Below are 27,200 nucleotides of genomic sequence, written 5' to 3'. Positions count from 1 at the left end.
TTGACATCTGTTTCCTCCTCTTTCTTCCTACTTTTTACCCTTTTTTGGGCAATTTGGATGTCAGTTGCCTCCAGGAGGGTTCAGGAGTTTCAGCCAAGTTGTTGTCCTGGTGTTTTTATGAAGAATTGGCATTTGGACTGTCTGATCATTTATTATGGAAGTGTAAAAACACAAACCACAGTGAAAGGCCCAAACTGGGGCTTAGAATCCTGGAATGGTTTAGGTTGGAAGGGACCTTACATCCCCTTCCATTCTACTCCCTTGCCATGGTCAAGGACACTTTCCACTAGACCAGGTTGCTCCAAGCCGTGTCCAGCCTGGTCCTGGACACTTCCAGGGATGGTTCAGGCACAGCTGCTCTGGGAACACCCAGGTTGCCCTGCTTTCCTCTCCAGGTGTCTCCAGGGTCCTGATGCTGCTCCCCCGTTGTCCCTGGCTCCCACTGTGCCCATGGCTGTGTCTGGTGGGCCCCTCACAGCACTGGCCCTAGTGCAGCGTCCCTTCCTCTCCTTGAGCTACTTCTGCTGGTCCCAGAGGCCAGATTTACTGCCAGATTTAGGTGGCACAGTAAAACAAGAGCAGTTACTGAGGATTTGGGTTACTTTATTATGGAAGTAGGTGCTAAGCAGCTTTCTCCAGGTGAGGAGTGTGCAGTGGTCAGAGGGACAGGGCAGGTCTGGTCCTCTCAGTCGCCCTGCACCAAATGATGTGTCCCTGTGCCCTGGCCATGTGCATGCAGCACTTGGGAGTGTGGTGGTGGCCTTGGCAGTGCTGGGGGAACTCTTGGTCTTGATGGTCTCTGAGGATTTTTCCAACCTCAATGATTGTGCGATTCTGTGACAAGCTGTGCTTCGGGCGCAGCTGGGCCCTTGGGCTCCCTGTGCCCAGGGCAGGGGATGTTGAGGCTGGCAGGTGGGTGGGCGTGTGGGGCACGGGGTGAGCCCTGGGCTGGGCATCAGAGCCAGCAGGGCAGTGGCAGCTGTGGTCAGGCCGAGGGCTCCCCTGGTGCACAGCGATGAGGGTCACTGCAGCAGGGCCACCGGGGTGTCTGGGGACAGCAGGGCACGCCTGCTCAGTGTCCTTGGGACAGCACTGGGAGACCCCTGCCCATGGCACTGCCTGCTCTGTGCTCTGCCCGCTGCCCTTGGGGAGCAGCAGCAGCAGCAGCGTGTGAGCAATCCTGCAGCTGGAGCTGCTGCTCTGGCTGCATGTGCTGTCCCAGTGTGGCCAGGGTGAGTCACGGCCACGCTGTGACTCAGCGCAGACTCTGCTGTGCCGCTGGCTCCGCACCTGAGTCACAGGGCTGGGAGGGACAGCCAGGAGTCCGGCTGCAGCTGGGGGTCCCAGCACGGGCAGGGGACGAGCCCTGGGGTCCTGCCGGGTGTCCTGCAGCCTGTCCCCTCCACAGCAGCTCCCCGGTGCCATGTGTGACATGGAGCAGTGGCAGGGCCACCTGTGTGACACGGGGAACTCCGGTGGGTGACTGCAGGGTTCAGGGTGTCACAGGCTCAGGGGGTGACTGCAGGGTGCAGGGTGCTCAGGGGTGTGTGACTGCAGGGTTCAGGGTGTCACAGGCTCAGGGTGGATCAGAGGGCACAGTGGCTCAGCCCTGCTGGTTGCTGTCTGTCTGCACAGGCACTGTGTGCAGCTGTGCTCTGGGAGGTTCTCTCCAGAGGCTGGAGGAGAGTCTGGCCTGGAGCACACCCTGCCTTCATGGGAGATCAGCTGTGGAAGTACTCTCAGCCCTGGAGCCTTGCCAGTCTGAGGGTGGGGATGGCTCCACATGAGCTCCTGATGGAGCAGGCACTTGCTGTGTCCCACAGACTCCGATATAGAAGGTGACATCCTTCCAGCTGCCCCAGGTCTGGGCTCTTGGAGCCGGGTTGGGATTTTCTGTGGGTGGGAAGTTGCTTTCCTTGAGGTTGAACACCAGTGTGCAGACCTGCAGGAAGGGCTTTGGGAGTGTGTCTGTAATTGTGGCAGGAGTGTTGCTCATGGCCAGGTGTCCATTGTCTTCCAGGCACGGGCAGGGCAGTGGAATGCACGTGCCATGGTAAACTCCTCTCCATAGCACATTGCCCTCTGAGTGTTGGTCTGTGTGGTGGTACATGATCAGAGCTGGGCTGAGCAATTTCAGTCCTTGGATTGGGCGTAACAGCCAGGGAAGGCCTGGGCCCATCAGCTAATGGTCCTGCTGACTGCAGTGGGGCCAAGGCATGAGCATGTGGAGGGGATTTTGGGCAGTGACCTCTCTAAGTGGACTCCTGTCTGGACAGAAGACACAGGGGCAGCTCTTCTCTTCTTTTCTGGGAGATGTGTCTATGTTAGCTGAGGGCTTCCTGGGCACAGGGAGCTCCCCTGATCTGCCTCAGCAGCTTTGCTGATGCTCCCAGGGTTGCAGTTTGCATTGTGGTGTTTGCAAACCCAAGGTATGAGTCTGGGGAGTTCTGTGGTGTGCTGCCAGGTCCTTCCCAGCTTTGCTTTCAGCAGAGGCTCGTGGCTGCCCGGTGGAGAGGGGTGGTACCAGTGATGGTAATTAGCACCTCGGCCCCACGCTGTCCTCGGCTGACCAGAAGCACCGTGGGGCTTTGCTGTGTCAGGGGCAGGGCCTGCCCTGGGAGGCACTGGGCTCCCCGCAGTGCCTGGAGCCATCCCTAACTCCCTGAGTGACTCACAGCACATAAAGCCTTTCCTGCTGCTGAGGCACTGGGCAGGCCTTGGTCAGCAGGATCCCTGTGTGTGCTCCAGGATCAGCTGCTGACGGACAAGTCGGCACTGGACTGAGCCCCTGTGAGCTTCCATCCCCTGATGTGCTGCCATGGGAGGCTCTCTGGAAACCCAATGGCTGCTGCAGGAGGCTGGGACAAACACCTGAGCGTGGCTGGCCGTGGTGCTAGGGCCAGGTGCAGGCAGTGGTGTGGGTTAGTGCCATCTCCTCTCCTGGAACTGGGGATGGGAGTGTGACAGGTTTAACAGTTAAATTCCCAATGCTGGTAATTGTCGTTCCGTCGAAGTCTCTAATTCTGCCGTTTCCATGGAAATAGAACGATCTTGTGATTAAGATGTGAGGCTGAGGTGGCAGCTCTCTGGTCCTTGGGAGCTGCAGGCCCTCGTTTGCTCCCACGATGGCGTCTCCCTGTGAGGCAGACACACAGCTGCCCTTCAACGGCAGTCTGGGTCCCTGCCTTCAGAAGGTGTCCAGGAGCCCTGCCTTGCCCCAGGGATCCTGGCAGAGCCTCCTCAGGTGCACGGAGCAGCAGTGGTATCGTCGCTCTGTGTCAGCTGAGTGGGCTGTCCTCTATGGAAACGGTGGGATCCAGGAGCGGGGGAGTTGGCTAATGGGGTGTCAGGGGTGGAGGTGACATCACCTGAGCCTGCTCCCCCAGGCTCTCGTCATCGTCAGCGGTCTCGGGCTGAGGTAGGAGTGATAAGTAGGTTGGGTGACTTGGGCACTAGAAGTGCTGATTTCTCTGCATGCTGTGGGAGAGCCGAAGGTGCTGGATCAGATCTGGAGCTGTAAACTGCAGATGGCTGGGGTTCAGCTTGAGAGGAGGAGGAGCAAGAGTTGTGATGGGACCCACTTTAATTCTGGCACCCTCCTGCACAGGGTGGTGGTGCCAGTGGGACATGGGGCTGGTGGGGCTGAGCAGGGCCTCTCCCTGCAGAGCTGCCCAGGGAAACTGGGCTCTGCAGAGCAGATCCATTCTTGGGAGGCTGGGGAACTGGGCTGTGCAGCCTGCCTCTCCCACGTCCCCAAACTCTTATCTGGCTGAGTGGCCCTGGCATTTCTCCTGCTTCCCTGTCTCAGGTAATGGCCTTGGAGGGAAATCCCACAGTCACCATGGTCATGGAACCCAGAATCTTAGAGCTTGTCCTACCCCCTACCATGAGCAGGGACACCTTCCACTAGAGCAGGCTGCTCCAAGCCTCATCCAACCTGGTCTTGAATACTTCCAGGGGTGGGTGGGTTAGCCACAGCTTCTCTGGGAAATGTTTTCATACAGTTATTGAGAATAACCCCAGGATTTCATCTGAGAAATGCTGGGACTGGAGCTGCAGGAAGCACTTGCTGGGCCCCAAGCAGAGCCCAGTGTGGCTTGGCAGATCAAAGTCTAGAGTGCTGGGCTCCAGCCTGGAGCTGGGAGGTTGATCAGCTCTTCAATCCCTCACTCAAAGCTGGAAAAATGTACAGCTTTGGCCAAGCTGCCTGCTTTTGGGAAGTGTCTGAATTGCTTTTGCTGAAACTTCTATAAATACCATCCCGATGCAGTGAGCGAGCATGGAAAATGTCAGTGGGAATGTGGGTTTGGCAGCCTGGGCCTGGCCGTGGGGACGGTGTGACAGCCCCAGCCATGGCACTGCTGGGGCTCAGTGTGTGCATGGGGACAGGGGGCAGGGGCCCCTCTCTGCTGCTGCCAAGGGGCTCCAGGGGCTCCTCTGCCCCTGCCCAGCCTGAGCTGCTGCCCTGCTGAGCGTGGGCTATGCCTTTCCTGCTCCCAGGAAGCCATTCCCGAGCCCAAAGCTGCCTCTTGTGTCCCTGTAGCCTCGCATGGAGCTTTTGTCCTTGGATTTGGCCGAGCGTCCTTTGAGCGCGTGTTCGCTGAGCGCCGCCGCAGCCCTGATGAGACATTTCACAGTGATGCTTTATGTGAAAATCTCCTGGTTTGGACCTGCTTAATTGGATGTGATGTCCCCAAGTTCCTGCTTCGGAAGAAACAGTGAACAAATTGTTCCCTAGTGGCCTCTTCCTTTCTTCTCCCGGCATGGAAAACTTCATTCCCCTCTGCCATCTTCCTTTCCAGGCTCCCTGTACAGCAGCTGTTCCTGTCCTGTCAGTCATCTCCTGCCCTTCCTGTAGCCTTGATGTGTCAGTGCTGTTCATCCCAACCTTCTCCCCAGCACAGCATGGAACCAGCTGCATCCAGAGAGCCCAGGGAAGGTGTGAGCCCCACAGCCTTGCCCGGGACTTGCTGCAGGCACTACACAGTGCCCCAGTTGTGCTGTGGATTTTGAGGTGAGCAGCAGCACGCAGGGAGTGCTGGAGTTACCGGCACTGGCGGCGTGGTGTCACCAGTGCTACCGGTCTGTGCCAGCCCTGGGCATGCCCAGGGAGGTTCCCTGCAGTGTTTCATCTCCACCAAGGTCATCTCTTGGGAGCCATCCCAGCCCTTCCCTCAGTACCAGACTGCCTGCAGATGGGGAAGGATGTTCCCTGTCCCTCACAGCCCCCATAATGCCCTGTAAATGTGGAGCAGTGAGGCTGTTCTGTGCAGGGTGTTTGGGTAAAACTCACCCCTTGCCATTTGGTTTTGGACGTTGGTGTCACTAAAGCCAAAAAAACAGTAAAGAGCCACAGGACTTGAGAGAACAGCAAATGCAACAATTCCAAAGAATGTCATGTTTGTGCCCAAATCACATAAAGCCCCATTAATGAGGGAGGCTGTGCCAACAACCAGCCTGGCACATGGAGCAGTGGCGCATCCAAACAGCAGGATTGGCACAGAATTGGTCCTAAACAGAGGAAGAGTTGGTGTTATGGAGCACAGACCAAGAGTGGAAGTGAGCAAAAGAGGTGGGACAAGTGGCCATTGGCATCCAGCTGGTCAGTGCCTATTGGGAACTGGGAGGTTTATTGGGAACAGTGGTGTTTTTAGCTGTGATGTTTGTCTGTACTGTCTGAAACACGGGGTGTGGAGAACTGTGCAGTGTGAGCATCTCCATCCCTGCTTGGAGAGGTGGAATCCTTTCTCTGGAATGGTTGTTCAGTTCTGAACAGCTGCCAGAGCCAGGTGTTCTCAGAGTCCCAGCTTTGGGCAGCTGGCGCCCAGAGCTGGCTGCAGAGCTCCCTGCGAGCTGGCTGTGAGAAGATGAGCGAGGTTGGAGTGGGCTAATGCTCTGCCAGCCTTCAGCAGGATCCGGGGATGACTCAGGTATTTAGGATACAGTTAGGCTGATACTGATTCCTGAGAGAGCAGTGGAGTGCCTGACATAATCCGAATTAGTGGAGAATTAGAGGAGGGAAGTGCGTGCTGGGTGACGTAGTTTGATGGGATCTACTTTCCATGACATTGAGAACAGTTCCCAAGCAGTGGGATTACTGAAAGGTGTTAGTGATTAAATAATACCCTGAGGCTTCTTTATGGTATTTGGGTTAGTCCAGAGTGACCTCAGGAAGAAACTGGAAGAGTCAATGGTCAGCGTGAGATGTGTGAAGTGGCCTAAGAACTGGGGCCCTCACTGTGTAGTTGTGAATACAAACTGGGCTGAGGCAGGTTTGGGGGGAGGATTCCTGGGGATCCATCCTCTCCTGTGAGCATTTAGTGTCTGTATTGGATCCTGGAAAAATCATCAAGAATGGTTCTCCCTGCCAAATCCCAGGTGGTGTGAGGCACTCAAAGCCATCCCCTTCTGCCCCAACCACACGGGAAGGTGGTTTTGGTGCCGGGGGATTTGAGGTTTCCCTTGTTGCTCTCTGCAGTCACATCAGGCAAGGAGCCCCACTGTGACTCAGGCAGCTGTGGGACCCCTTGGGCCCTGCTGGGACCCCTCGGGCCCTGCTGAGCCCCAGTGTTGGTGGGAGCCACGAGGTGCGGGTTGCTGAGGCTGTGAGCTGGCCAGTGACACGGGGACTGGTCCCTCCTGGGGCCCTGGAGTGACTGTGGCAGCCATTCCCAGCTGCGAGGATGAGCCTGCAGGCTGAGGTGTCTGTGGCTGCAGCAGGGAAGCCTCGGGGGATGGTGGGAGCAGAGGAGCAGGTGCAGGACCTGCACCTTCCGTCCCACCTTCCGGCTGTGGCTTGTGGCTTTCAGTTCCTGGGGTTTCCTGCTCTGCTGTCTGTGGTTGGTGGTTGGCCCCTGTGCAGAGGCCTCAGGGAGGAACTCAGAATGCCTGAGTTAGACACAGGTAGGCTCTTTGGGCCACTGGGGTTTGTAAAGGGGAGCACTGATGGAGATGGTTGGCGTGGGGAGGCTGCTTCCAGCAGGGGCTGCTCCAGGGGTCAGAGCTGGGACCCTCGTGCCAAAGTGAGAGCAGGAGCACGAGACATCCAACCCTTGGTCAGCCTGGAGCAGGGTCTGTGGCTCAGCATCCCTCAGGCTGGGGCTGCCTCTGGCTTTCTCCAGGATCTGGGGGCAGCACCTGAGGTGTGAGTGGCTTCATTGAAATGGATAGTCTTGCCTAAGTGTTTGTTCTGAAGGTCAGTTTTACGTGCCAGGTGACATCTGCTTCTTTACCATCCTGAGGTTGACATTTCCTTCTCTAAGTCCATTGTGAACATCAAAGTTCCACATGGGTCTGGGGCCTGTCCACCTTGAGGGAGAAGGTTGTTGGGGGTTGGGGCAGTGCAGTCCCCCTGCTCCAGGTGGGATCAGGAGTGTTACTAACGCTGTTCTCACAACTGGCTCTTGTTGTTTGCTGCACAGCAATCTCTGTGTGTGTGTGCAGATGCTGTTAGTCACCGTGCTCGCCTCAGAGCATGACGAGGTGGGAGCAGCAGTGACACGGTGTTTGTTGGGGTGCTCAGGCCCACATGAGCATCCTGTGTTGTTGTCAGCCTCAGCAGCTTTTTTGCTTTTGTTTTGAAAATACTTCCTTTGGCTGCTCTGTTGTTCCTCAGCAGGTGCCTTTGGGCACAGGGCAGAAGGAAGGGATCTTTCCGTGGCTTTAATTGTTTTGCATGTTTCCCAGGGAGGGAGGAGCGGTCTTGGAGAGCTTTGGGAAGCACTGTTGGGAACATCCCTTTGGGATTCTGGGCTGCTCCCCTTTCTGTGGAGCTTGCTGACCCTCCAGTCCTACCTTTTGCTAGGATTGGCTCTTCCCAAAATTCCTGTGTTGTTGGTGTCTTTGATGCCACATGGGCAGAGCCAAAGGGTATGAGAGCAGGTGGTGTGTCAGGTCAGCACAGGCCTGGCTGGGAGCCCAGGCTCCCTCTGCTGCTGGGCTGGGTGGGAGCTCTGCCTGTGGGCACAGCAGTGTCCTGTGTCCCCTGGGCACAGCAATGTCCTGTGTGTGGCAGGCACAGCAGTGTCCTGTGTGTGCCTGTGGGCACAGCAGTGTCCTGTGTGTGGCAGGCACAGCAATGTCCTGTGTGTGCCTGTGGGCACAGCAATGTCCTGTGTGTGGCAGGCACAGCAGTGTCCTGTGTGTGCCTGTGGGCACAGCAGTGTCCTGTGTCCCCTGGGCACAGCAATGTCCTGTGTGTGCCTGTGGGCACAGCAGTGTCCTGTGTGTGGCAGGCACAGCAATGTCCTGTGTGTGCCTGTGGGCACAGCAATGTCCTGTGTGTGGCAGGCACAGCAATGTCCTGTGTGTGCCTGTGGGCACAGCAGTGTCCTGTGTGTGGCAGGCACAGCAATGTCCTGTATGTGCCAGGCACAGCAATGTCCTATGTGTGCCTGTGGGCACAGCAGTGTCCTGTGTCCCCTGGGCACAGCAATGTCCTGTGTGTGCCTGTGGGCACAGCAGTGTCCTGTGTGTGGCAGGCACAGCAATGTCCTGTGTGTGCCAGGCACAGCAATGTCCTGTGTGTGCCTGTGGGCACAGCAGCGTCCTATGTGTGCCTGTGGGCACAGCAATGTCCTGTGTGTGCCTGTGGGCACAGCAGTGTCCTGTGTGTGCCTGTGGGCACAGCAATGTCCTGTGTGTGCCTGTGGGCACAGCAGTGTCCTGTGTCCCCTGGGCACAGCAATGTCCTGTGTGTGCTGGGCACAGCAGTGTCCTGTGTGTGCCAGGCACAGCAATGTCCTGTGTGTGGCAGGCACAGCAATGTCCTGTATGTGCCTGTGGGCACAGCAATGTCCTGTGTGTGCTGGGCACAGCAGTGTCCTGTGTGTGCCAGGCACAGCAATGTCCTATGTGTGCCTGTGGGCACAGCAGTGTCCTGTGTGTGGCAGGCACAGCAATGTCCTGTGTGTGCCAGGCACAGCAATGTCCTGTGTGTGGCAGGCACAGCAATGTCCTGTATGTGCCTGTGGGCACAGCAATGTCCTGTGTGTGCTGGGCACAGCAGTGTCCTGTGTCCCCTGGGCACAGCAATGTCCTGTGTGTGCCTGTGGGCACAGCAATGTCCTGTGTGTGCCTGTGGGCACAGCAGTGTCCTGTGTGTGCCTGTGGGCACAGCAGTGTCCTGTGTCCCCTGGGCACAGCAATGTCCTGTGTGTGCCTGTGGGCACAGCAGTGTCCTGTGTTTGCCTGTGGGCACAGCAATGTCCTGTGTGTGCTGGGCACAGCAGTGTCCTGTGTCCCCTGGGCACAGCAATGTCCTGTGTGTGCTGGGCACAGCAGTGTCCTGTGTGTGCCAGGCACAGCAATGTCCTGTACGTGCCTGTGGGCACAGCAATGTCCTGTGTGTGCTGGGCACAGCAGTGTCCTGTGTCCCCTGGGCACAGCAATGTCCTGTGTGTGCTGGGCACAGCAGTGTCCTGTGTGTGGCAGGCACAGCAATGTCCTGTATGTGCCTGTGGGCACAGCAATGTCCTGTATGTGCTGGGCACAGCAGTGTCCTGTGTGCCAGGCACAGCAATGTCCTGTGTGTGGCAGGCACAGCAATGTCCTGTGTCCCCTGGGCACAGCAATGTCCTGTGTGTGCCTGTGGGCACAGCAGTGTCCTGTGTGTGCTGGGCACAGCAGTGTCCTGTGTGTGCCAGGCACAGCAATGTCCTGTGTGTGGCAGGCACAGCAATGTCCTGTGTGTGCCTGTGGGCACAGCAGCGTCCTGTGTGTGCCTGTGGGCACAGCAGTGTCCTGTGTCCCCTGGGCACAGCAATGTCCTGTGTCCCCTGGGCACAGCAATGTCCTGTGTGTGCCTGTGGGCACAGCAGCGTCCTGTGTGTGCCTGTGGGCACAGCAGTGTCCTGTGTCCCCTGGGCACAGCAATGTCCTGTGTGTGCTGGGCACAGCAGCGTCCTGTGTGTCCCCTGGGCACAGCAATGTCCTGTGTGTGCCTGTGGGCACAGCAATGTCCTGTGTCCCCTGGGCACAGCAGTGTCCTGTGTGTGCTGGGCTGGGTGGGAGCTCTGCTTGTGGGCACAGCAATGTCCTGTGTCCCCTGGGCACAGCAATGTCACCGCAGGGAAGGAGCTCCACGGTCCAGCTGAAGGACAGCTCTGTGACCATCCTGTGCAGGCTGCTGTAGGGTCTCTGCCTTTCTGTCAAGGCAGGAGGGATTTTTCAGCCTCCTCCATCTCCTGCCATGTTCTGTTCCTGACCTCCATGTGGATTTTCATGTCCTCTGAGTCCCATTGCTGCACCATTCAGTTCTTAGTTTCACTCCATTGCTATTTTTCGTGCCATTTCTTCTTTCGTTTGCTGCTTTTGGAATAAACGGGCAGATTTTCACTGTTTCAGTGATGGTTATGAGAGAGATTTTAAAGCAAGGCTTGAGGACTTGAGGAGGTCTTCCTTAGTCCTCTAACCAAATTTTCACCTGGCCTTTTGTCTTTGGATTTCTAAATCCCAAGGAGATTTCACAATGTCTGGCCTAATCATGCTGATGATGCTCATACCTACATCACCAAGGGGGAGCTTGGGAATTGGGAACATCCTGGTGCCTGGAGACAGCCTGGTGCCTGGGAACACCTGTGTACCTGGAGACAGCCTGGTGCCTGGGAACACCTGTGTACCTGGAGACAGCCTGGTGCCTGGGAACACCTGTGTACCTGGAGACAGCCTGGTGCCTGGGAACACCTGTGTACCTGGAGACAGCCTGGTGCCTGGGAACACCTGTGTACCTGGAGACAGCCTGGTGCCTGGGAACACCTGTGTACCTGGAGACAGCCTGGTGCCTGGGGCCAGCCTGGTGCATGGCTGCCAGCCTGGTGGGGCTGCTCGTGCCCTGCAGTGCAGGTACCAGACCACCTGCAGGTTTAATCAGGGTGCTGGTATGGACAGCTCTGCACGCAGAACTGCCCCGAGGTAGCTTAAGGAGCTGAAGTGATTGCTGCTGCCTTGATCTAGTATTACACCCTGTAGGTAACATCCCATTATCTTCCGGGGCTTCCCTGAGGCCCAGGGTCTGGACCAGCTTAGGAAGCATCATCCCTGCATCTGTTATCTCTGCATCTGACTTGCATCATTGTGGGTGCAGGATCTGCAGCATGCCCACCTCCACAGGCTCCGTGGCAGGATGAAAGGCTGGCAGCAGTTTGGTGCTCTCCTTGGTGGACAGGAGCATGGCCATGCCTTGTTTGGGTGACCTGGGCCTGACCTCATGTGTGTGGGAGGGAGGCATTTGCCTCAGTGCTGCATCCCGGGCTGGGGGGAGAAGGTGGCAATTTCCTCATCAGCAGCTCGAGGAGGTTTGCGGCAGGACCTGAGCTGGGGGTGTGCAGTGTGGGAGGAGGGAGGGAGCTGGTGCTGGAGTTGGGCTCTCCTGTGACTGTCGCTGACTTCCCAGCTGGCGTTAACTCTCTGCTGGCTGGGCCTGCTCCTCCTCTCCATGGAAACTGTAGGGAACAACCTGCCTTGAGGCACCTCTCTGGGCAAGAGGCCTCGGAAAGTCAGCCAGCCTGTCAAGTATCAAAGCCAGGGCTCTGCTGCAGGCTGGGCACGGGCACAGGGACAGGGCGGGTCCAGCTGGCAGTGAGGGTCTGTGGCAGAGCTTGGACCTGGAGCAGTGCCTCATCTCTCTGTCCTGACACCCTGGGGATGTGCAAGGGCTGTGGGGCGGGTGGGTGTTTGTCAGTGGAGAGCAGGAGGACATTGTCTCTTGGGCCCAGGGTGGTTCGGGTGACCAGAAGGGTGACCAGAAGAGGTTACCACAGTGGAGCTGTGTGGTGTGCAGTGGTGCTGTGCTGGATGCTGAGCCTGTGGCAGGACTCAGTGTGAACATGTCTCTCTGTGCTGGGTCAGGGATGCCTCTGTCTCCCTCTCCCTCCTCCTGCTTGGGCTGAGGACGTCTGTGGCTCCATCGTGGCCCCAAGGACGTCTGTGGCTCCATGGTGGCCCCGTGAGGGCAGCAGGCAGGGGCTGGCCCTGCCACCGCCTCCGTGTGACGGTGCTGCTGACGCTGGCAGCGTGGGCTGTGACGTGGGGCTGCGGGGGCTGCACCCCAGGGCCGGGCCAGCGGGCTGCGCCCCCTGAGAGCCTCATCAGTATTCCTGCTGCATGGCCGAGCTGGCTGCAGCTGGTTTGCAGAGCCCGGCAGCTCCAGCGTGGTCCTGACACAGCGCTTGGGGTGCTCCTGCAGCTGCGGGCAGGCTTGGCTCGGCTGCCATCCCTGGCACTGCACAGAGCCCTCCTGCTCCAGCTGGGCAGCCCGTGCTAGGGCCCTGTGTGCCCCGCAGCCTGGCACAGGTGTTGTCACCTGTCCTGCGCTCTGTCCTGGCTGTCCCTGGCAGTGGTGCCTACCCTGCTCTGCTGCCCACAGTCCCACTGCCAGCTTGGCAGGCAGGGTGGCACCCTTGGGCACTGGCAGCCCTGGTGGCACGCAGGGCCTGGAGCTGGCTGGGCTCTTCACGTGCTCCTGGTGTGCCGCTGTACCTGCCCTCTGTGCGGGCACTGGGAGCTGTTGGGTTCCCTGCCAGGACCCTCATTGCTCCCCCAGCTGCCGAGGCAATGCTGGTCTCCCATCCATGCTGGATGTGAGGGGCTGTGGGGGCCCCCAGCATCAGGCCCTCTGCAGAGTGACAGCATTTGAACCCAGGAGGGATGGAGAGTGCCGGTGTCCCATCCTCCCAGCTGCCAGGGCATCTCCCTGGCAACAAAATCGCCCTATCTGCAGGTCTCTGGAGCAGCAATACTGTGTGTGTCTGGGGGAACCCAGGGCTACCAGTGCCCGTGGGTCAGGGAGAACAGTGACACCAGTCTCATGGGGTCTGGGGAGCACAGTGGAACATCTGACCATGGTTTAGACTCCTTTCCTTTTTCAGGGCTCCACCCTGAATGTCACACCAGGGCCAACCAGCACTGGAATGTTCCCTGGCTCTTAGACTCTTCTCATGCAGCTGTTGTTAAGCCTCTCATGGATTATATTAATTTCAGCCAGATGTTCATGGCCATAACATTTGTACCATGCATGTGACTCAGAGAAGGCCTGGTAAGGGACCAACTTGCTTCTGTCCCCAGGCACCTCTCTGGGTCAGATTGCCAAAGCCCTGTTCCTTCCCAGCTCTGGGAGATGCTTCTGCAGCCCTGCATAGCCCTGGGGACTCTGGCCAAGCTGCTGCCCACCAGCAGCTTCTGAGCTAGTGAGCTGTCACCTGTCCTCTGCATTAGACATGGACACAGCTCCAGTCCAACCCAGTATGGTTATGGTGTGAGCTGCCAGAGGAGAGACATTAAAGGCACGTGGGGAGTTTCAGTGATGGCTCTGCTCAAAGCCTGGTGTTTTCTGGTCTCATTCTCAGAGCAGTTTCTCTGTCGGTGGAGGGCTGAGGCAGCTGAAGCCCATGTGTCACTGAGACTGGGGGGGTTTGAACCTGCCCTGGGATACAGATTCCCAGCCTGTGCAGGTGCCCTGCAGCCATCAACCCTAGGACTTGAATCTAAGGCTCCATTTTAGCCTATTTTAGACGTCTTTTGGAATAACGTCAAGGGGATCACATCAATATATATATATCAATGCACACAGGATTTGGAAACCTTTGCCATGAAATGGCCTAATTAGGTAAGAACAGTGTTAGGCTGTTGGTGTGGTATAGAGCAGTATCTTACTGGGGTGCAGTAGGACAGGTGTTGTAGCTGTATTTCTTCTTAGGCCGCTGGAGGTTCCAGTCAAGTGTTGTGCCCAGGTTCTGACTCTAAGTTTAAGAAAGGTGCAGACAAACTGCAGAGAATTGGGAATGCTTTAAAAACACTAATAGCTTTAAAAATATGACCCCTGGTAGGACAGAGAAGGGGTGTTGTCAGCTAAGGGGAACTCTTCATGTTTTCCAGTAGGTTTAATCAGAATTTGGATGGGATCAAAGGAGGAGGAAGAGCTGGAGCAGGAAGGAGGTCACAGGTGGAGGGAGCTTGAAGAGGTCGTGGTGCTGGAGGGTTCTTGGGGAGGTCGTAGGGATGGGTCAGACAGACTCTGTCAGGGGGATCCAGCATGTCCAGTCCTGCCTCAGCAGGCAGCACAAGGTGCATCATGTCTCCAGCAGACAGTTTGTGATTCAGCGACACCTCACAGCCAGAACCTGCCAGAATATTTTAAAAAGCTGAGACTCATGTGGAAGGGGAGCCATCTGGTGCCGTTGCAGTATGTGTTAAACCCAGGGTTTGGAAAGAGATGGATGTAGACGGTCCAGTCTCCCCACAGGAAGAGCTTTCCATCCCTGGGAGCACAGAGTTGTGCCAGGCACGGTGGACAGGAGCTGGCGAGGGCCCTGGCCTGGTACCTGTGCCTGAGGTGCCCCTGGCAGGTCGGCTCTGACAGCCTGTCCCCACAGCCAGCCCTGTCTGTGTTGAGGACTTTGGAAGCCATTCCCTGGTAATTGCTTCCTGCAGAGTTGCTGGTGGTGGCTGCAGTGCGGTGCTGACACGGGCTGGCAGATGCCGTGCGCGCGGGTCGGATCCCGTCTGGCAGCTCTGTGTTCCTGTGACCTTGGCACAGATGGCAGAGCTGCGGCTCCGCCGGGCTGGCGGCGCCTGCTGCTCCGTCCCGGGCACGTTGTCTGGGGAGGGAGGGCGGTGGGGTGTGCCCACCGTGTGCCCACGGGACACGGCCGTGGCGTGGGGACAGGCGGCTCTGAGCCACAGCTCCGTGCCTTGGCCAGAGGGTACCGGGGAGGGGAACCAGCATAGGGCTGGGGCTGACACCTGAGGGAAGAGCAGGACCGAAGCCCCAGGAGAGGGGGGAGTGGGACCTCTGCTCCTGCGTGCCGTGATGGGATCTGTGGTACTGACAGGGATGGGAGGGGAGTGGATGGTGGCATCTGTGGGTTTGGGAGAGGAGGGAGAAGGGAGAAGGAAGGGGCTTGGCCGAGGCGCTGGCTGTGCAGTAGGGAGGGGAAGAGCTCTAGGTGGAGTTTGGCTGTGTCTAAGGCCTGGGTGCATCCAGAAAACTGGAGAAATAAGGATGAGGCCTGCTGTGGAGGAGGATGAGGGTTCAAAGAAAAGGCACAGTCTGAGAAGGTGGTGGTGGGAGTTTGGAAGAGTCGAGGCAGCGGAGTCAAGACTCCTGTATAAGGAGGGGGAAAGGGAGGTGCTTGATGTTAAGGTGTTCCCTGGAGAGGCCTGGAGAAGCAGGAGAAGACCTCGGCTGGCTCACCAGACAGGGCTTTCAGTAAGGTAAAAATTGTTTTAGGGGGAGTCAGGCATCTTTTTTTTTCCTCCCCAGAGGGAGCACAGATCATACTTGCAATGTGAAGGAGGAAAGCCAGGGAGAGGGAAAAGGTGTGGAGGAAAAAGCAGGAGGAGGAAGAGAAGGAGGAGGAGGAGGAGCGCCCTGGGGTGATGCTGGAGACAGGGATTGCAGGCAGCAGTGGGGGGTGCTGGGGAGGAGGTGGAGGAGGTACCACAGTCAGGACTCCAGTGGCCGAGGAGGAGGGTCAGTGCTTCGTGATGGTGGCTTTGGTCAGAGGAAATGACCGCCCTGGAACGAGACAGGAGTGAAGCTCTGGCTGAGGTGGTCACACTTCACCTGGTGCCCTCTGCCTCGGGCTCGGGGGAGCTCTGGAGGTCAGTGCTCCTGGGGGTGTGTGCTCCAGGCTGTGGGTGCTCCGGGCTGCCCGGGCCCCTGGGTTTGGGTTTTCAGGTCCCCGAGCACAGGGCGGCTGTTGGGCATCACGCAGCTGCTGGGGGTTCGCTGCCCCATCGCAGGTTTGGGAAAGGTGAGGAGGCAGAAAGTAGCTGGGTCTGGTGCAGGGCCGGGCCCGGGGGTCCGGGCAGGAGAGGGGCAGCTCCGGGCCGGGACTGCGGCCGGGGAGGGCAGCGGGGGCCGCGGGGATGCTGCAGGGGCGGGTCGAGCCGGGGCCGCCGAAGGGATGGTTCGTGTTGTGCGGTGGCGGGATGCCGGTGCAGGGATGGTTCGTGTTGTGCGGTGGCGGGATGCCGGTGCAGGGATGTGCGTGTTTGTTTGGCGGTGGCGGGATGCCGGTGCAGGGATGTGCGTGTTGTGCGGTGGCGGGATGCCGGTGCAGGGATGTGCGTGTTTGGCGGTGGCGGGATGCCGGTGCAGGGACGTGCGTGTTTGTTTGGCGGTGGCGGGATGCCGGTGCAGGGATGTGCGTGTTTGTTTGGCGGTGGCGGGATGCCGGTGCAGGGACGTGCGTGTTTGGCGGTGCCGCCGCCGAGCCGGTGCCGCCGGGTCCCGCTGTCGCTGCCGGTGCCACGGGCAGCAGCGGCGAGCGGGGCCGCAGCGCCCCCTGGCGGACACGGCCGGCCCCGCGCCGCACCGGGGCCCCGCCGCCGACCCTGCCCGGCGATCGGTACCTGCAGGGGCCGGGCCGGTTCTGCTCCCGGTGAACGCCCCGGCGGGGCCCGGGCAGGTTCTGCTCCCGGCACTCGGCGCCGCTCCGACGGGCTCCGGGCCAGTTCTGGTCCCGGTGAGCGCCACGGCGGGGTCCGGGCGGCCGGGCAGCGCCGCCGCTCCCTGGTGCGGGCTCCGCCGCGGGCGCCGGGCGACACCGAGCAGTAACAGGGACCGGCGCTGCTCTCTCTGTCCCGGGGCCGCAGCCCCGCTCCGCCCCGGGACGGCGCCGCCGGCGCTGCCCGTGCCCCGGACTCGGTACCGTCGGTGCCCGCGGAGGGCGCGGCGGGCGGGGCGGCCCCGGCCCCCGCCCCATCCCCATCGCGGCCCCGGCCCGTTCCGGGGCGGGCCGGCCCAGCCCCGCGCTGGCGGCGCCGAGCACGGCCCGGACATGCGGGCGCGTCGTGGGAGCCCCGCGCCGGCGGCGGAGAGCGGTGGGGCCATGGGGCAGCCCCGCCGCTGACCATGGCCGAGGGCTGGCGCTGGGCCGGGCCGGGCCGGGGCGCCCCGCGGCCGAGCCCCCGCCGCGCCGTCAGCGTCTGCGAGTCGCTGGACTTGCAGGGCGTCCCCGCCGTCCAGGCCGCGCTCGGCGCCGCGCAGCAGCAGCGCCGGCGGCCCAAGAGCTTCTGCGCGGCGGGGAACGGGCTGCCCGGGGCGCTGCTGCCGCCGCCGCCCCCCGCCCGCGCCCGCGGCCGCCTCCTGGAGCTGCTCCGGCTGCGCTCGCCCCGCAGGCAGAGCCCCGAGGCAGAGGGCGACGGCCCCGACGAGGCGCAGCGCCCGCGGCCCAGCAGCATGACCTTCCTGCCCAGCGCCCGGCCGCCGCACCCCGCCGAGAGCCCCGGCTTCCTCCGGGGGGGCTCCCTGTGGGGCAGTCGCCGCTGGAACATCTTCGGGGGCAGCGGCTGGAGCGGCTCCGGCCCCAGGAAGAACTTCAGCTCCCTGCGGAAAAGCTTCAGTTTCCGCCTGCGCCGGGGCCACGAGCTGCGGCGCTCGGAGTCTGGGGGGCTCCTGCGCCCCACGCGCCTCCGCACCAAGAGCGAGGGTGATGCCAGCTCCCTGCACACCTGCCCCAGCAAGCGGGACCTGCTGTACCCGGAGCTGGCCAGGGTCGGGGGCCGGCTGCACACCGACCCCGTGCAGACGGGGGGACTCTGGAAGCTCCTCACAAGCCGCTTCCGAAGGCGAGAGCGTGGCAGCACTGGCAGCGTGTGCCCCAAGGATGCCCATGGCAGTGTTGAGCCTGCCCTCCTGGCTGGGGGTCCTCTGCGGGCTCTGGGTAAGTAAGCACAGGAGCAGTGCTGGGCTGGCGAGAGCCCCTGTGCCGACGGCGCCTGCAGGGATGCGTGGCTGTGGCCTGTCCCAGCTGAGGTTCTGGGCTGTGTGCTGGCACCTGGCTCTGTCCCGGTGCTCTGCAGGGTTTGCACTGGGCTGCAGTGAGCTGAGTGTTCACAGGGTCGTGTAATACTGCAGTGCCCAGTGCACCATCATCAATGGTGCAGGAGCAGCTGTGCTGTGGCTGCCTGGGAGGATGTGCTCTGACATCTGGTTCCCTTGCTGGCCACACACCTGGGAGTCAAGCATGTGTGTCACATGTCCTCCCTGCCTGGGTGGTGTCCACAACATTGGTGGAATGGGGAGAGGAGTGCAGTTGGACTCCCAGGCAAGTGGGACTGTTTGGGAGGTTGCCAGTGCAGAGGTTTGGAACAGCACAGGGGGTTGGGAGCCCAGAGATGTGCTTGCACCCCCTCTTTGTGAGTGGCTCCCTGGTGCCAGGCCTCGTCTGGGGGATGCTCAGCCCCAGCCACCCCTGCTAAGGTCCTGCCCTGGGGCTGAGCGGATTCCACGTGTTCGGGAGCACAGGGACCCTCCCCGGGTATGGGGCAGCCTGCAGAGAGCAGGCGTGGCATTACCGGTGATGGGACAGGGGACAGGTCCCAGCGGGGCTGGGCATTCACCGGGCACTGGCAGCTGGAGCAGCTCTCGGGTGTTCGACTCTCTGATGTTGGTGGGGAGTTCCCTGGCGCCAGGGCTTTGTGGGGCCTCAGCTGGGGCTGTGCTGGCTGTGCCTCTGTGCCCTGTCCCCTTCGGGCCCTGTGGAAGGAGCTGCAGGCGAGCCCTGTGTCCCGGCGGGGCTGGGAGGCGACAGCAGCATCCACAGCAGCATCCACAGCTTTTTAAGGCATGGAACGCACGGAGCTGGGGGCCGGGCCAAGCCCCGCCGCCGCTCCGGGGCCTCGCTGCGCTCATGGCTCTGCTCTGCATCTGGGTGCTTGGAGGCAGTTCTGTGCTCGGCTTGTGAGCCAGAGGGATGTCTTAGGGCTGGCAGGCTGTCCAGAGGAACCCACCTGCTCCCGAGGAACCTGGCTGCTCCTGAGGCAGCGGCTGTCCAGGGCAGCATCGCACCTGGACGTTCCCCAGGAGTGCTGGGCCGCAGAACTCGGCACAGGAGCAGCTCTGCAGCTGCCCAGGGAGCTCAGGGGGCCCCATCCTCTGTCCCTCGCTGTGCTCCAGGGGAGGGTTCTGGAGGCTCCAGGGGAAGGCTCTGGAGGCTCCGAGGGATGCGGGGCTGCCCGTGTGCCACGAGGCCGAGGCCGGCAGGCTGCTGGCTCCGGGGGTTCCGGTGCTGGCAGGGCAGCCCGGGCTGTGTGCCGCCCCGGCTGGGTGGCGGGAGGTTCCCAGGAGAGGGGAGGCTGCGCTCATGGCTGGGGAATGTGGGTGTATGCGGGCAGGGAGGGCCGGGCCCTGCCCCTGCAGCGGGGCCTGTTCCTGCTTGCCGCTTCCAGTGGGAGCTGCGCCAGCGGCAGCCGGCCCGGCGGCCGCGTTCCCAGAGAGGCAGCCCAGGTTGAGCACTTGGTTGGCGTCCTTGCCTCTCACCTGGCTCCTCCATGAGACAGGTAGGAGCTCCCTTTGGATCCATCTTTGGGAGACCCTGCGGAGGCTTCTGTGCGGAGCGGTGTGGGCAGCTTGGGATCCCTGCAGCGGTGACCAGCCAGCTCATGCAGGACCACTGCTTGTTGCAGGGATTAGTGTTTGCCACTGTGGCTCATGCTGGAGGCAGAAGCTCGGGGATTGACCTCTCCTGGCAGGAGCCCCTGGCGCTGCAGAGCTCACACCGCGTTCAGTCACACTGAGAACACCATTCATTACCTGCCTGGTGCCTGCACAGTCCCTGTACCCACTAACCCTGTGTCCTCCTGGGGACAGTGAGGTGTAAAAAGGCAGTGGTGAAGTCTGCACAGTAAAGTAGCTGCTGCTTGTCCTCTCTTGTGCCCCATCTCCCCGTTGTCTCCCTGCTCAGAGCGTTGGTCCGTCGGTCTCCTCCGGTGGGAACTGTGGGTCTCTGAGCCAGGCTGGAGGGGCTCAGCCTTAGTGCTGCTGCCACGGGGCTGCTCAGGAGGTCTCTGCCCCATTCCTGTTCCAGTCTTGCAGGCCCACGGTGTTCCAAACACCTGCTTGACGTCCCACAAACTTTGATGCTCTTTGTGGGTGCTGCCCACCCTGCCCTGGGAAAGCTGCTGGTGCAGCCCCAACTTGCCCTCCTGGGGGGTGCAGCTGCAGCTGCGGTTATCAGCTCTTGGAAAAGCTGGATGTAGGAGTCCCGGCAGAGAGCCAAGCCAGCACTCTCTCTGTTTCCAGAACCTGCAGTGGTTTGTTTATGGCACGCTGTGATACCCACCCTGCACCACGATCTGCATCCAGATAGACCCACAAGAGCCAGGGGGTCGCTCCAAGTGCTGCTCCCAGCCCTGGAGGGGTTCGGCTGGCATTGAGCACACACGGAGGTGATGGGGGATTCCAGGGCTTGCTACCCAAAAGAGACACAAAGAACTGATCCTTGTGTAATGAGCAATGGAGGGCAACAGCCCTAGGGACTAGGGAGCAAAGTCAACACAGAGTCCAGCCAGCTTGGACTGACCCAGGCGATCATGGTCAGTGGTTCAGAGCATTTCTAGGTATCCAGGTGTTGGCTGGTGCCATTCCAGAGAGGCTCTCTAATAGGTATGGTCTTGGGAAGACTGGACTGTTTTGGAGTTGGAGTTGTCCCTGTGCATGAGGGGACTGTGTGACGGGTACAGCATCTCTGATGGCTCAGGAGGTACTCCTCATCTGAGGGAGCAGCATGGAGCTGTGTCAGGGAGGTTTAGTTGGCTATCAGGAAAGAGTTCTTCTCCCAGAGGGTAGCTGGGCACTGAACAGGCTCCCTAGGGAACAGTCATGGTCCCAAGGCTGCCAGAGCTCAGGGAGCATTTGCACAGTGCTCTCAGGCACAGGGTGGGATTGTTGGGGTGTCTGTGCAGGGCCAGGGATGAGACTTAATGATCCTTGTGGGTCTCTTCCAGCTCGGGATGTCCGTGATTCTGTGATCACAGCCATGTCCCCTCTCCCAGAGAGATGCTCTGCTTTTTGATGTTCTTTAAGGTACCTCCCTTTACTCTCGTGTGTGGAGTACTGGTGTGCAGGGCATGTCAGGGAAGGCTTCTGAGAGAACACGGGCTGTTTTCTCATGGATTGGGTGAAGTTTGCATAGTAAGTTGGGTAGGTCATGATAAATATCACCTCGTGTTGGTACTTGCCTTGGTTGAGCTGGGAGTGTTGGTGAGAGGCAGAGGTGTCATGGTGGGGTTAGAGATGCCTCGGATGCTGAGGCCAGTCTGGTGTCTGCACTTTGGAAAAGCTTCTGGAGGTGTCAGGGAGGGAGCTGTTGGGACAGTACTCTGGAGGGCTCAGTTCTTAGGACGGACGGGGTCAGAGGGTGCAGTGGGTGCAGAGGTGTCTGACTGCAGGCCAGCCTTAGGGCAGCCTTAGGGAGAGGGAACCCTGTGCCTTCACCCTGCCAGGGCTCATGGGGCTGCACAGCTGCAGCTGAGGCACATTGGGAACAGGTTTTTGCTGCTGAGGTAGATCCCCACAGAGGGCTGTGATGGGAGGTTGAGTTACCTTCTTTCCATGCCACTCTCTGCTGTGTTTTCCCTTCCAACAGACCCTGTCCCACCATCACAGTAAGAGTTTGGTCTGGGCCTTTGGCAGTGTTTGGATGGGGGCTGGAGAGCAGCAGGTGCTGAGAGGTTTCTGGATCTTCCAGACTCTGCACTGACCTCAGAGCACAGTGACACCAGCTGCTGCCTCCCGTGCATGCTGACCAAGCAAGGGTGGCAGTTCCTAAGTGTGCCCTTTCCCAGAGAGACACAGCATCGTCCCCTTTTGTTGCTGCAGAGTGTTTAAAGCTCTGCTGAGAGAATCCTCACCAAGGTCATGTCCTGCAGTGGGTTCCCGTGCTGGCTCAGTGCTGACTGGAGCGCTGGCTATGCCTGTGCTGGTCCTTGACCTGCAGAAATCCCCCTCCTGCCAGCATTGCTGGGGTAGAGGCTTTATCAGCCTGGCCTGGGAGGGGTGGCTGTGCCCAGGAAGGGTGGCTGTGCCCGGGCTGTGCCTCCCTTTGATCTCTGGTCAGGGGGGTCCGTTTGTGTGGCCGCAGTGGTGGCCACAGGTGGCCTCGGTTTGTGTGGCCTCTGCTGTGTTTGCACAGCCTCTGACCTGGTTTCAAGGCTGGGTTTAGTGTCCAGGGTTGCAGTGTCCAAGGGAGCTCCAGCATGGCTTGGATAATGGGTTGGTTAATTATTAGTTGCTGTGTGGGGAGGCAGATGTGTCTGGCACTGGCGCTTCTGGAGCACAGGGTAGATGAACCTGCTGTGCATCATCTGTGGAGCAAGCAGCTGGGCTGAGGAGTTGAATTTGGCTGGCCAGCCCCTTTCTCCTGCCAGCCTCCCTGGCACGTGGGTGCTGGGAGCTGTGGTTGTGTGGCTGAACCCCTCCAAGCTGTTGTCAGGGCACAGGGAGCCGCGGTGTCCGAGGTCCATGATGGAGGGTGCTGATCCTGCCTCCTTGGTGCACACCACTGCTGTCCCACAGCTGGGATCTGCTCTGTGGGTCCTGAAGGTGTCCAGGACGACCAGCTGACCAAGGGACATCAGATACAGAGTGCCTCCTTTAAGTCCCTCTTCTCTTCTGCATGGCAGGGTCTCTGCCCACCCCACCTCCCAAATTTCCACTTTCTGCAGTAGAGCTGCCTGTGCCAGGAAACCTCCATCAACAGAAGCTTCTGGGGAGTAACAGAATTGTCCTGAATTTCCTTTTCCCAGGCCAGTCTGGACTGATCTCCTCTTGTATGGTTGTGTCGTGGAGCCAAGGATGCTGTTGGGCTGTGCTGAAGCTCTTGGTATGACAGTGGTTCCCTGAGCCCACTGCTTTGGTTTTGGAGGTCAGGTGGACCTGGGGAAGGTGTTGAACTGCAGCACGGACAGCCTGGTCCCCTCTCTGTGATTTAATAACAAGGAGAAGGTGCAGGAAGAGTGACCAGGTGTATTTTCATCTGGAATTGCAGGTGGTGCAGCCAGTCCAGCAGTGAAGCTATGCAGTAAATTGTGACTCCTGGATGGTACAGACCCCCGTGCTCAGTGGGAGGTGTCTCCTGCTGGAGGCAGTCCCTGCAGAATGGGCTGGCACCGGGGACCAGGAGCTGCAGGGAGGGTGCTCTGTGCACCTGCAGGCTTTGGGTGGTGCCCCAGCCCCGTCAGGCTGCTGGGGGCTCACTGTGTGTTTGTTTCCACACAGTCACAGCTTCACCCAGGGCACCACAGGGGCCTTGTGCCCGAGGGCTGGGCACCCTGGGCTGTCAGTGCCACACGTGCCAGGTGTGTCACCAGGAGCAGTGGGTGGCCCGGGCTGCCCTTCAGGCCTGGCACATGCTGGCATGGGCAGACAGGTGTGCCTGGTGCTCGGGTAAGGTGGGCTAACGGGAGTGAGGAGCGGGGTGTGTTGTGGGGCTGAGTACAGTGCTCTCAGCCTTGTGTTGTCAGCTTTTATTTGTGTTAAGCTTTACTCAGGGGCCTTCTCAGCACATCAGAAATCAAAGTGTTGCAAGCTCTTGAACCTGGGTTAAAAACCAAGCCAGGATCTGTTGGGATGGTTGGTGCAGGAGGCAGCTGGCAGTTTGTCCTGGTCATCCTTGAGCAGATCCAGAGAGCCCAGCCAGCCCTGTCCAGGGCTCTCCCTGCCTCTCCTCCTTCCCAAGGCCAGTCACCGAGTGTGTGTGCCTTGTGCTCCAGTCAGAACCTGCCAAAAGCCTGCCGTGTGTAGTGAAACAGCACCTGTGTGTGCTGCCTGCTCCCTTCAGGCCTGGATGGTGCTTTATCTGTCACATTACCTGCCGAAGAGGCTGAGCAGGGCAGAAGTCCCAGGTGGAGGTGACAGCTATTTTTAGACCCAGTGATGCAGTTGGAAATACAGGTGTGCTGTTACCTTTTGGAAAGGGCTCAAAAATGTATCATTTTCCTCCTGACTGATGAATTGTTCTAATAAAAACATTACCTCTGCCTAAAAAAGGAAAGGGCAGGTGAAAGACACCGCAGAGAAATGATTCTTCAGGAAGGCTATAAATAACCTGGTGTCCCTGCAGCAGGCTTGGGGAGTATTTGTCTGGAACTCCTGGAAAAGGAGTGTTCCTAAGTCAGCCATGGAAGGTAAAACTCCAGGCAGGAGCACCATGTTCACACCTTTCTTGAACATGATGGGTGAATGTTGCAGGTGCTGGTGTCCCCAAAACAGGGACAAAGGCCAGGTCATGGTTTGTTGCCTTGTGCTCTCAGAGCAGCTTAGGCAGCCCTCTGGCAGTGGGAGCAGGAGTGGGCTCTCCCCATGGCTGTGGGCTGCCCAGCAAGGTGACAGAGGTGAGATGGAGCTTTATTCTGGAGATGGAGGAAGAGCTGGTGCTGTTGTGTGTCCAGCCTCCCCTGAGGAGTTAGGAGGGCTGGAACAGGAGCTGGGGTGAGGGCAGGCACTGGGGGGCTCTGGCAGGGCTGCGGGGCCCAGTGCTGCCCCCAACACAAGACAGATGCTCCAAGGCTGGAGCCCCTCTGGAGCCAGGCTGGGAGAGCTGGGAATGCTCCCCTGGAGAGGAGGAGGCTCCAGGGAGAGCTCAGAGCCCCTGGCAGGGCCTGGAGGGGCTCCAGGAGAGCTGGAGAGGGACTGGGGACAAGGCACGGAGGGACAGGACCCAGGGAATGGCTCCCAGTGCCAGAGGGCAGGGATGGATGGGAGATTGGGAATGAGGAATTGTTCCCTGGCAGGGTGGTTTGGGTACTGCTGGAGCAGGCACTAGGAGTTGTGGGGTTGGGGCTGCTGGGGCACATCTGGAGCCACCCTCCCTGTGGCCTCGGGTGACACTGGAGCAGTGGCAGTGCCCAGGTCACCGTGTTTGATTGCTGCCTGCTTTTGGGTCTGGTGGATTTGCTGCTTCCCTTCTGAGCCATCTGACATTCCTATTCCTGCAGTAGTCTGTGGCCACAGATTTGGCAGGTTTATTAGAGGCTCCTGAAGGTGCAGAGCTCCCACAGATTTCTGCCCTCCAAAAATCCTTTCTGTTTGTATGTGATACACATGCAGGAGGTGCTGCTCCTGTGGTCCTGCCCTGGAGCTGGTGTTGGATGGAAGGTCTGACCTGGCCAAGGCGAGTGAGGGACTGAGGTTTGTCAGGGGGGCTGCTGGCCGCCCCTGGCACTCAGGATGTCCTCCAGGCTCCTCCTGCTCCTCCTCCAGACGCTCTGTGGCAGGGTGGGCGTGTTTCCCCAAGCCGTGCTGGGTTCCTGCAGCCTCTGTGAGCCTATTGCAGCATGCTGCCGGCTCCACAGTGTGCAGAACTGCTGTGTTTGTGTTCGGTCAGGAGGTGGCTGGTACCCTGCTGGAGCTGCAGCGCCGCGCGTGCCGAGGGCAGGGCTCGGGGCGCTGCCTCTGCCCTCAGCTCCGGGGCTTGTGCTCCCCGAGAGGGCGTCTGCTCCCCAGTGCTTCCCTTGTCCCCTGTGCCTCGGGGCAGGGCATGCTGAGGGGTTTGTGCTCCTGCAGGGCTGAGGGGAGGGCTCCAGCAGTGGCGCCTCTTTGCCGCCCTTGGCTCGGCCGCTGCTCCCGGCTGCGGGCTGGGTCCTCCTGCAGCTCGGTGTCTCTGGAGCAGAACCATTTATCTGCCTGGAGGGAGGCTGTAGCAGCATCCTTGCTGGGATCTTGGGGGTAACCTGATGATTTCTTCCCTCTGTCTGCAGATTCATTTGTGAACAGCCAGGAATGGACCCTGAGTCGCTCGGTGCCTGAGCTGAAGGTGGTGAGTACTTGTGGCTTGTGCCTGGGATACCCCTGGATCCCCAAATCCTCAAGAAAACCCTGCATTTTCGTGTGGCCAGGTGGAAGCACACAGAGGCTTCAGCCTCAGAAGGGAGAGGGGAGATGAGGCTGCTGCCATGCCAGGGAAGGACTGGTGTATCTCAGCTGAAGCTGCAGGTGTTTCAGTGATCGATTCCTCCCTCTGCCCTTCCTGTGCTCTCTGTGCCAACCCTCAGCTCTCCTTACAGGCTCCTGGCGTGTGCCCTTCTGTTCTGTCTCCCTTCAGCTTTTGCAAGATTAACTTTTTTCAATGTTAGTCCAAGAAACAAAAGAACAAAATTCTTCTTGCAAAACATTCCAGCACTGTCCTGCCTCAGTGTCTCTACCTGCAGTTAAGTGAGAATCAAACCAAACTTCAAATATTTGTTAGTTTACCTGTGAAATGCATTTTAAAAACATTCTCACAGCTGTTTGGGTGTTGCTGCCTGATGTTGGGGTTCTGCAAGGCTGCAGAGCCATGCTGCCAGCTAAACATCCTAAAGCTCTTAGTTCTTCCTCAAGTGGCACAGCCCTTTCCCCAGGTTTTGCTTGACCTCTGGGGATCTCTGTTGCTCCAGGATTTGATCTGGCCAAAGCAGCTCTTCTAAAAACCCAGAGGCCTTTCGGAGTCCTAGTTTAGAGTGACAGAATCATTTGGGTTGGAAAAGCCTCTGGAGATCTTTGAGTCCAGCTGCTTCCCCAGCACTGCCAAGGCCATCACTGACTGTGTCCCCAGGTGCAGCATCCACACAGCTTTTAAATTCCTGCAGGGATGGGGACTCCACACCTGCCCTGGGCAGCTGGGCCAGGGCTGGACAGCCCTTTCCAGGTAGGAATTTTCCCTCTACCCACCTTGAGCCTGCCAGGAAAGCAGAGGGACTTGGGACAAGGGCCTGGAGTGACAGGACAAAGGGGAATGGCTTCCCATGGACAGAGGGCAGGGTTAGATGGAATATTAGATGAGATGGAAAGCGTTCTTCCCCCTGAGAGTGGTGAGGCCCTGGCACTGGTTGCCCAGAGAAGCTGCCCCGTGATCCCTGGCAGTGTCCAAGGCCAGGCTGGATGAGGCTTGGAGCAACCTGGGGTAGTGGGAGGTGTCTCTGTCCATGGCAGGGAGTGGAGCTGGATGATTCTGAGGGTCCCTTCGAGGAGAAGCCCCTCTGGGATTCCATGGTTGTGTGGCTATTGTGGGCAGAGCACAGTGGCAGGGAGGGCTCGGGCAGAGGCTGGGCTGTTCCATTCCATTGTCCCTGAGATGGGCACAGCCCCTGCCCAGCAGGGCTCTGGAGATGCAGCTGCAGGACAGGCAGGGTTGCAGCCCAGCCCGTGCTCTCTGTGTTGTCACCTGTGTTGGGGTCTGTGGCTGCTCTGAGGGGTGGCACATGGGGCAGAGGTGAGGGTGTGCCCATGGGAGCCATTGGTCAGTGCTCCCTGCTCCTGCCCCGTGCTGGCTCTGCTGGCACCAGGAGCTGGCACACGGGCGCTGTGCTGGGCCCTGCCAGCACGGTCTGTGCCGCACAGGCCATGGGGCTGGTGCCTCTCTGCTTCTCACAGGGAGCACGTGCCTGGCCCAGGGCAGCGGGAGCTGGAGAACCTGCCTGGTGGTGACTCACCTGCCAGG

General features: G+C 59.7%; 1 protein-coding gene across 2 annotated transcripts in view; it reads left to right on the top strand.

Moving 5' to 3' along the window:
- The window catches only part of AGAP3 (ArfGAP with GTPase domain, ankyrin repeat and PH domain 3), a 110,816-nt gene that overhangs the window by 13,957 nt on the left and 69,659 nt on the right, over positions 1-27,200 (top strand). For both annotated transcript variants that reach the window (XM_066549677.1, XM_066549668.1), the window contains exon 2: positions 25,483-25,541. In XM_066549677.1, the coding sequence (XP_066405774.1) occupies positions 25,483-25,541 (59 nt within the window). The remainder of the gene's footprint in view (positions 1-25,482; positions 25,542-27,200) is intronic.

This window comes from Molothrus aeneus, chromosome 1 (genome assembly GCF_037042795.1).
Source record: "Molothrus aeneus isolate 106 chromosome 1, BPBGC_Maene_1.0, whole genome shotgun sequence".
Classification (NCBI taxonomy): Eukaryota; Metazoa; Chordata; class Aves; order Passeriformes; family Icteridae; genus Molothrus; species Molothrus aeneus.
The sequence above is the reverse complement of the archived record's forward strand: the minus strand, read 5'-3'. Positions and strand labels throughout refer to the sequence as shown.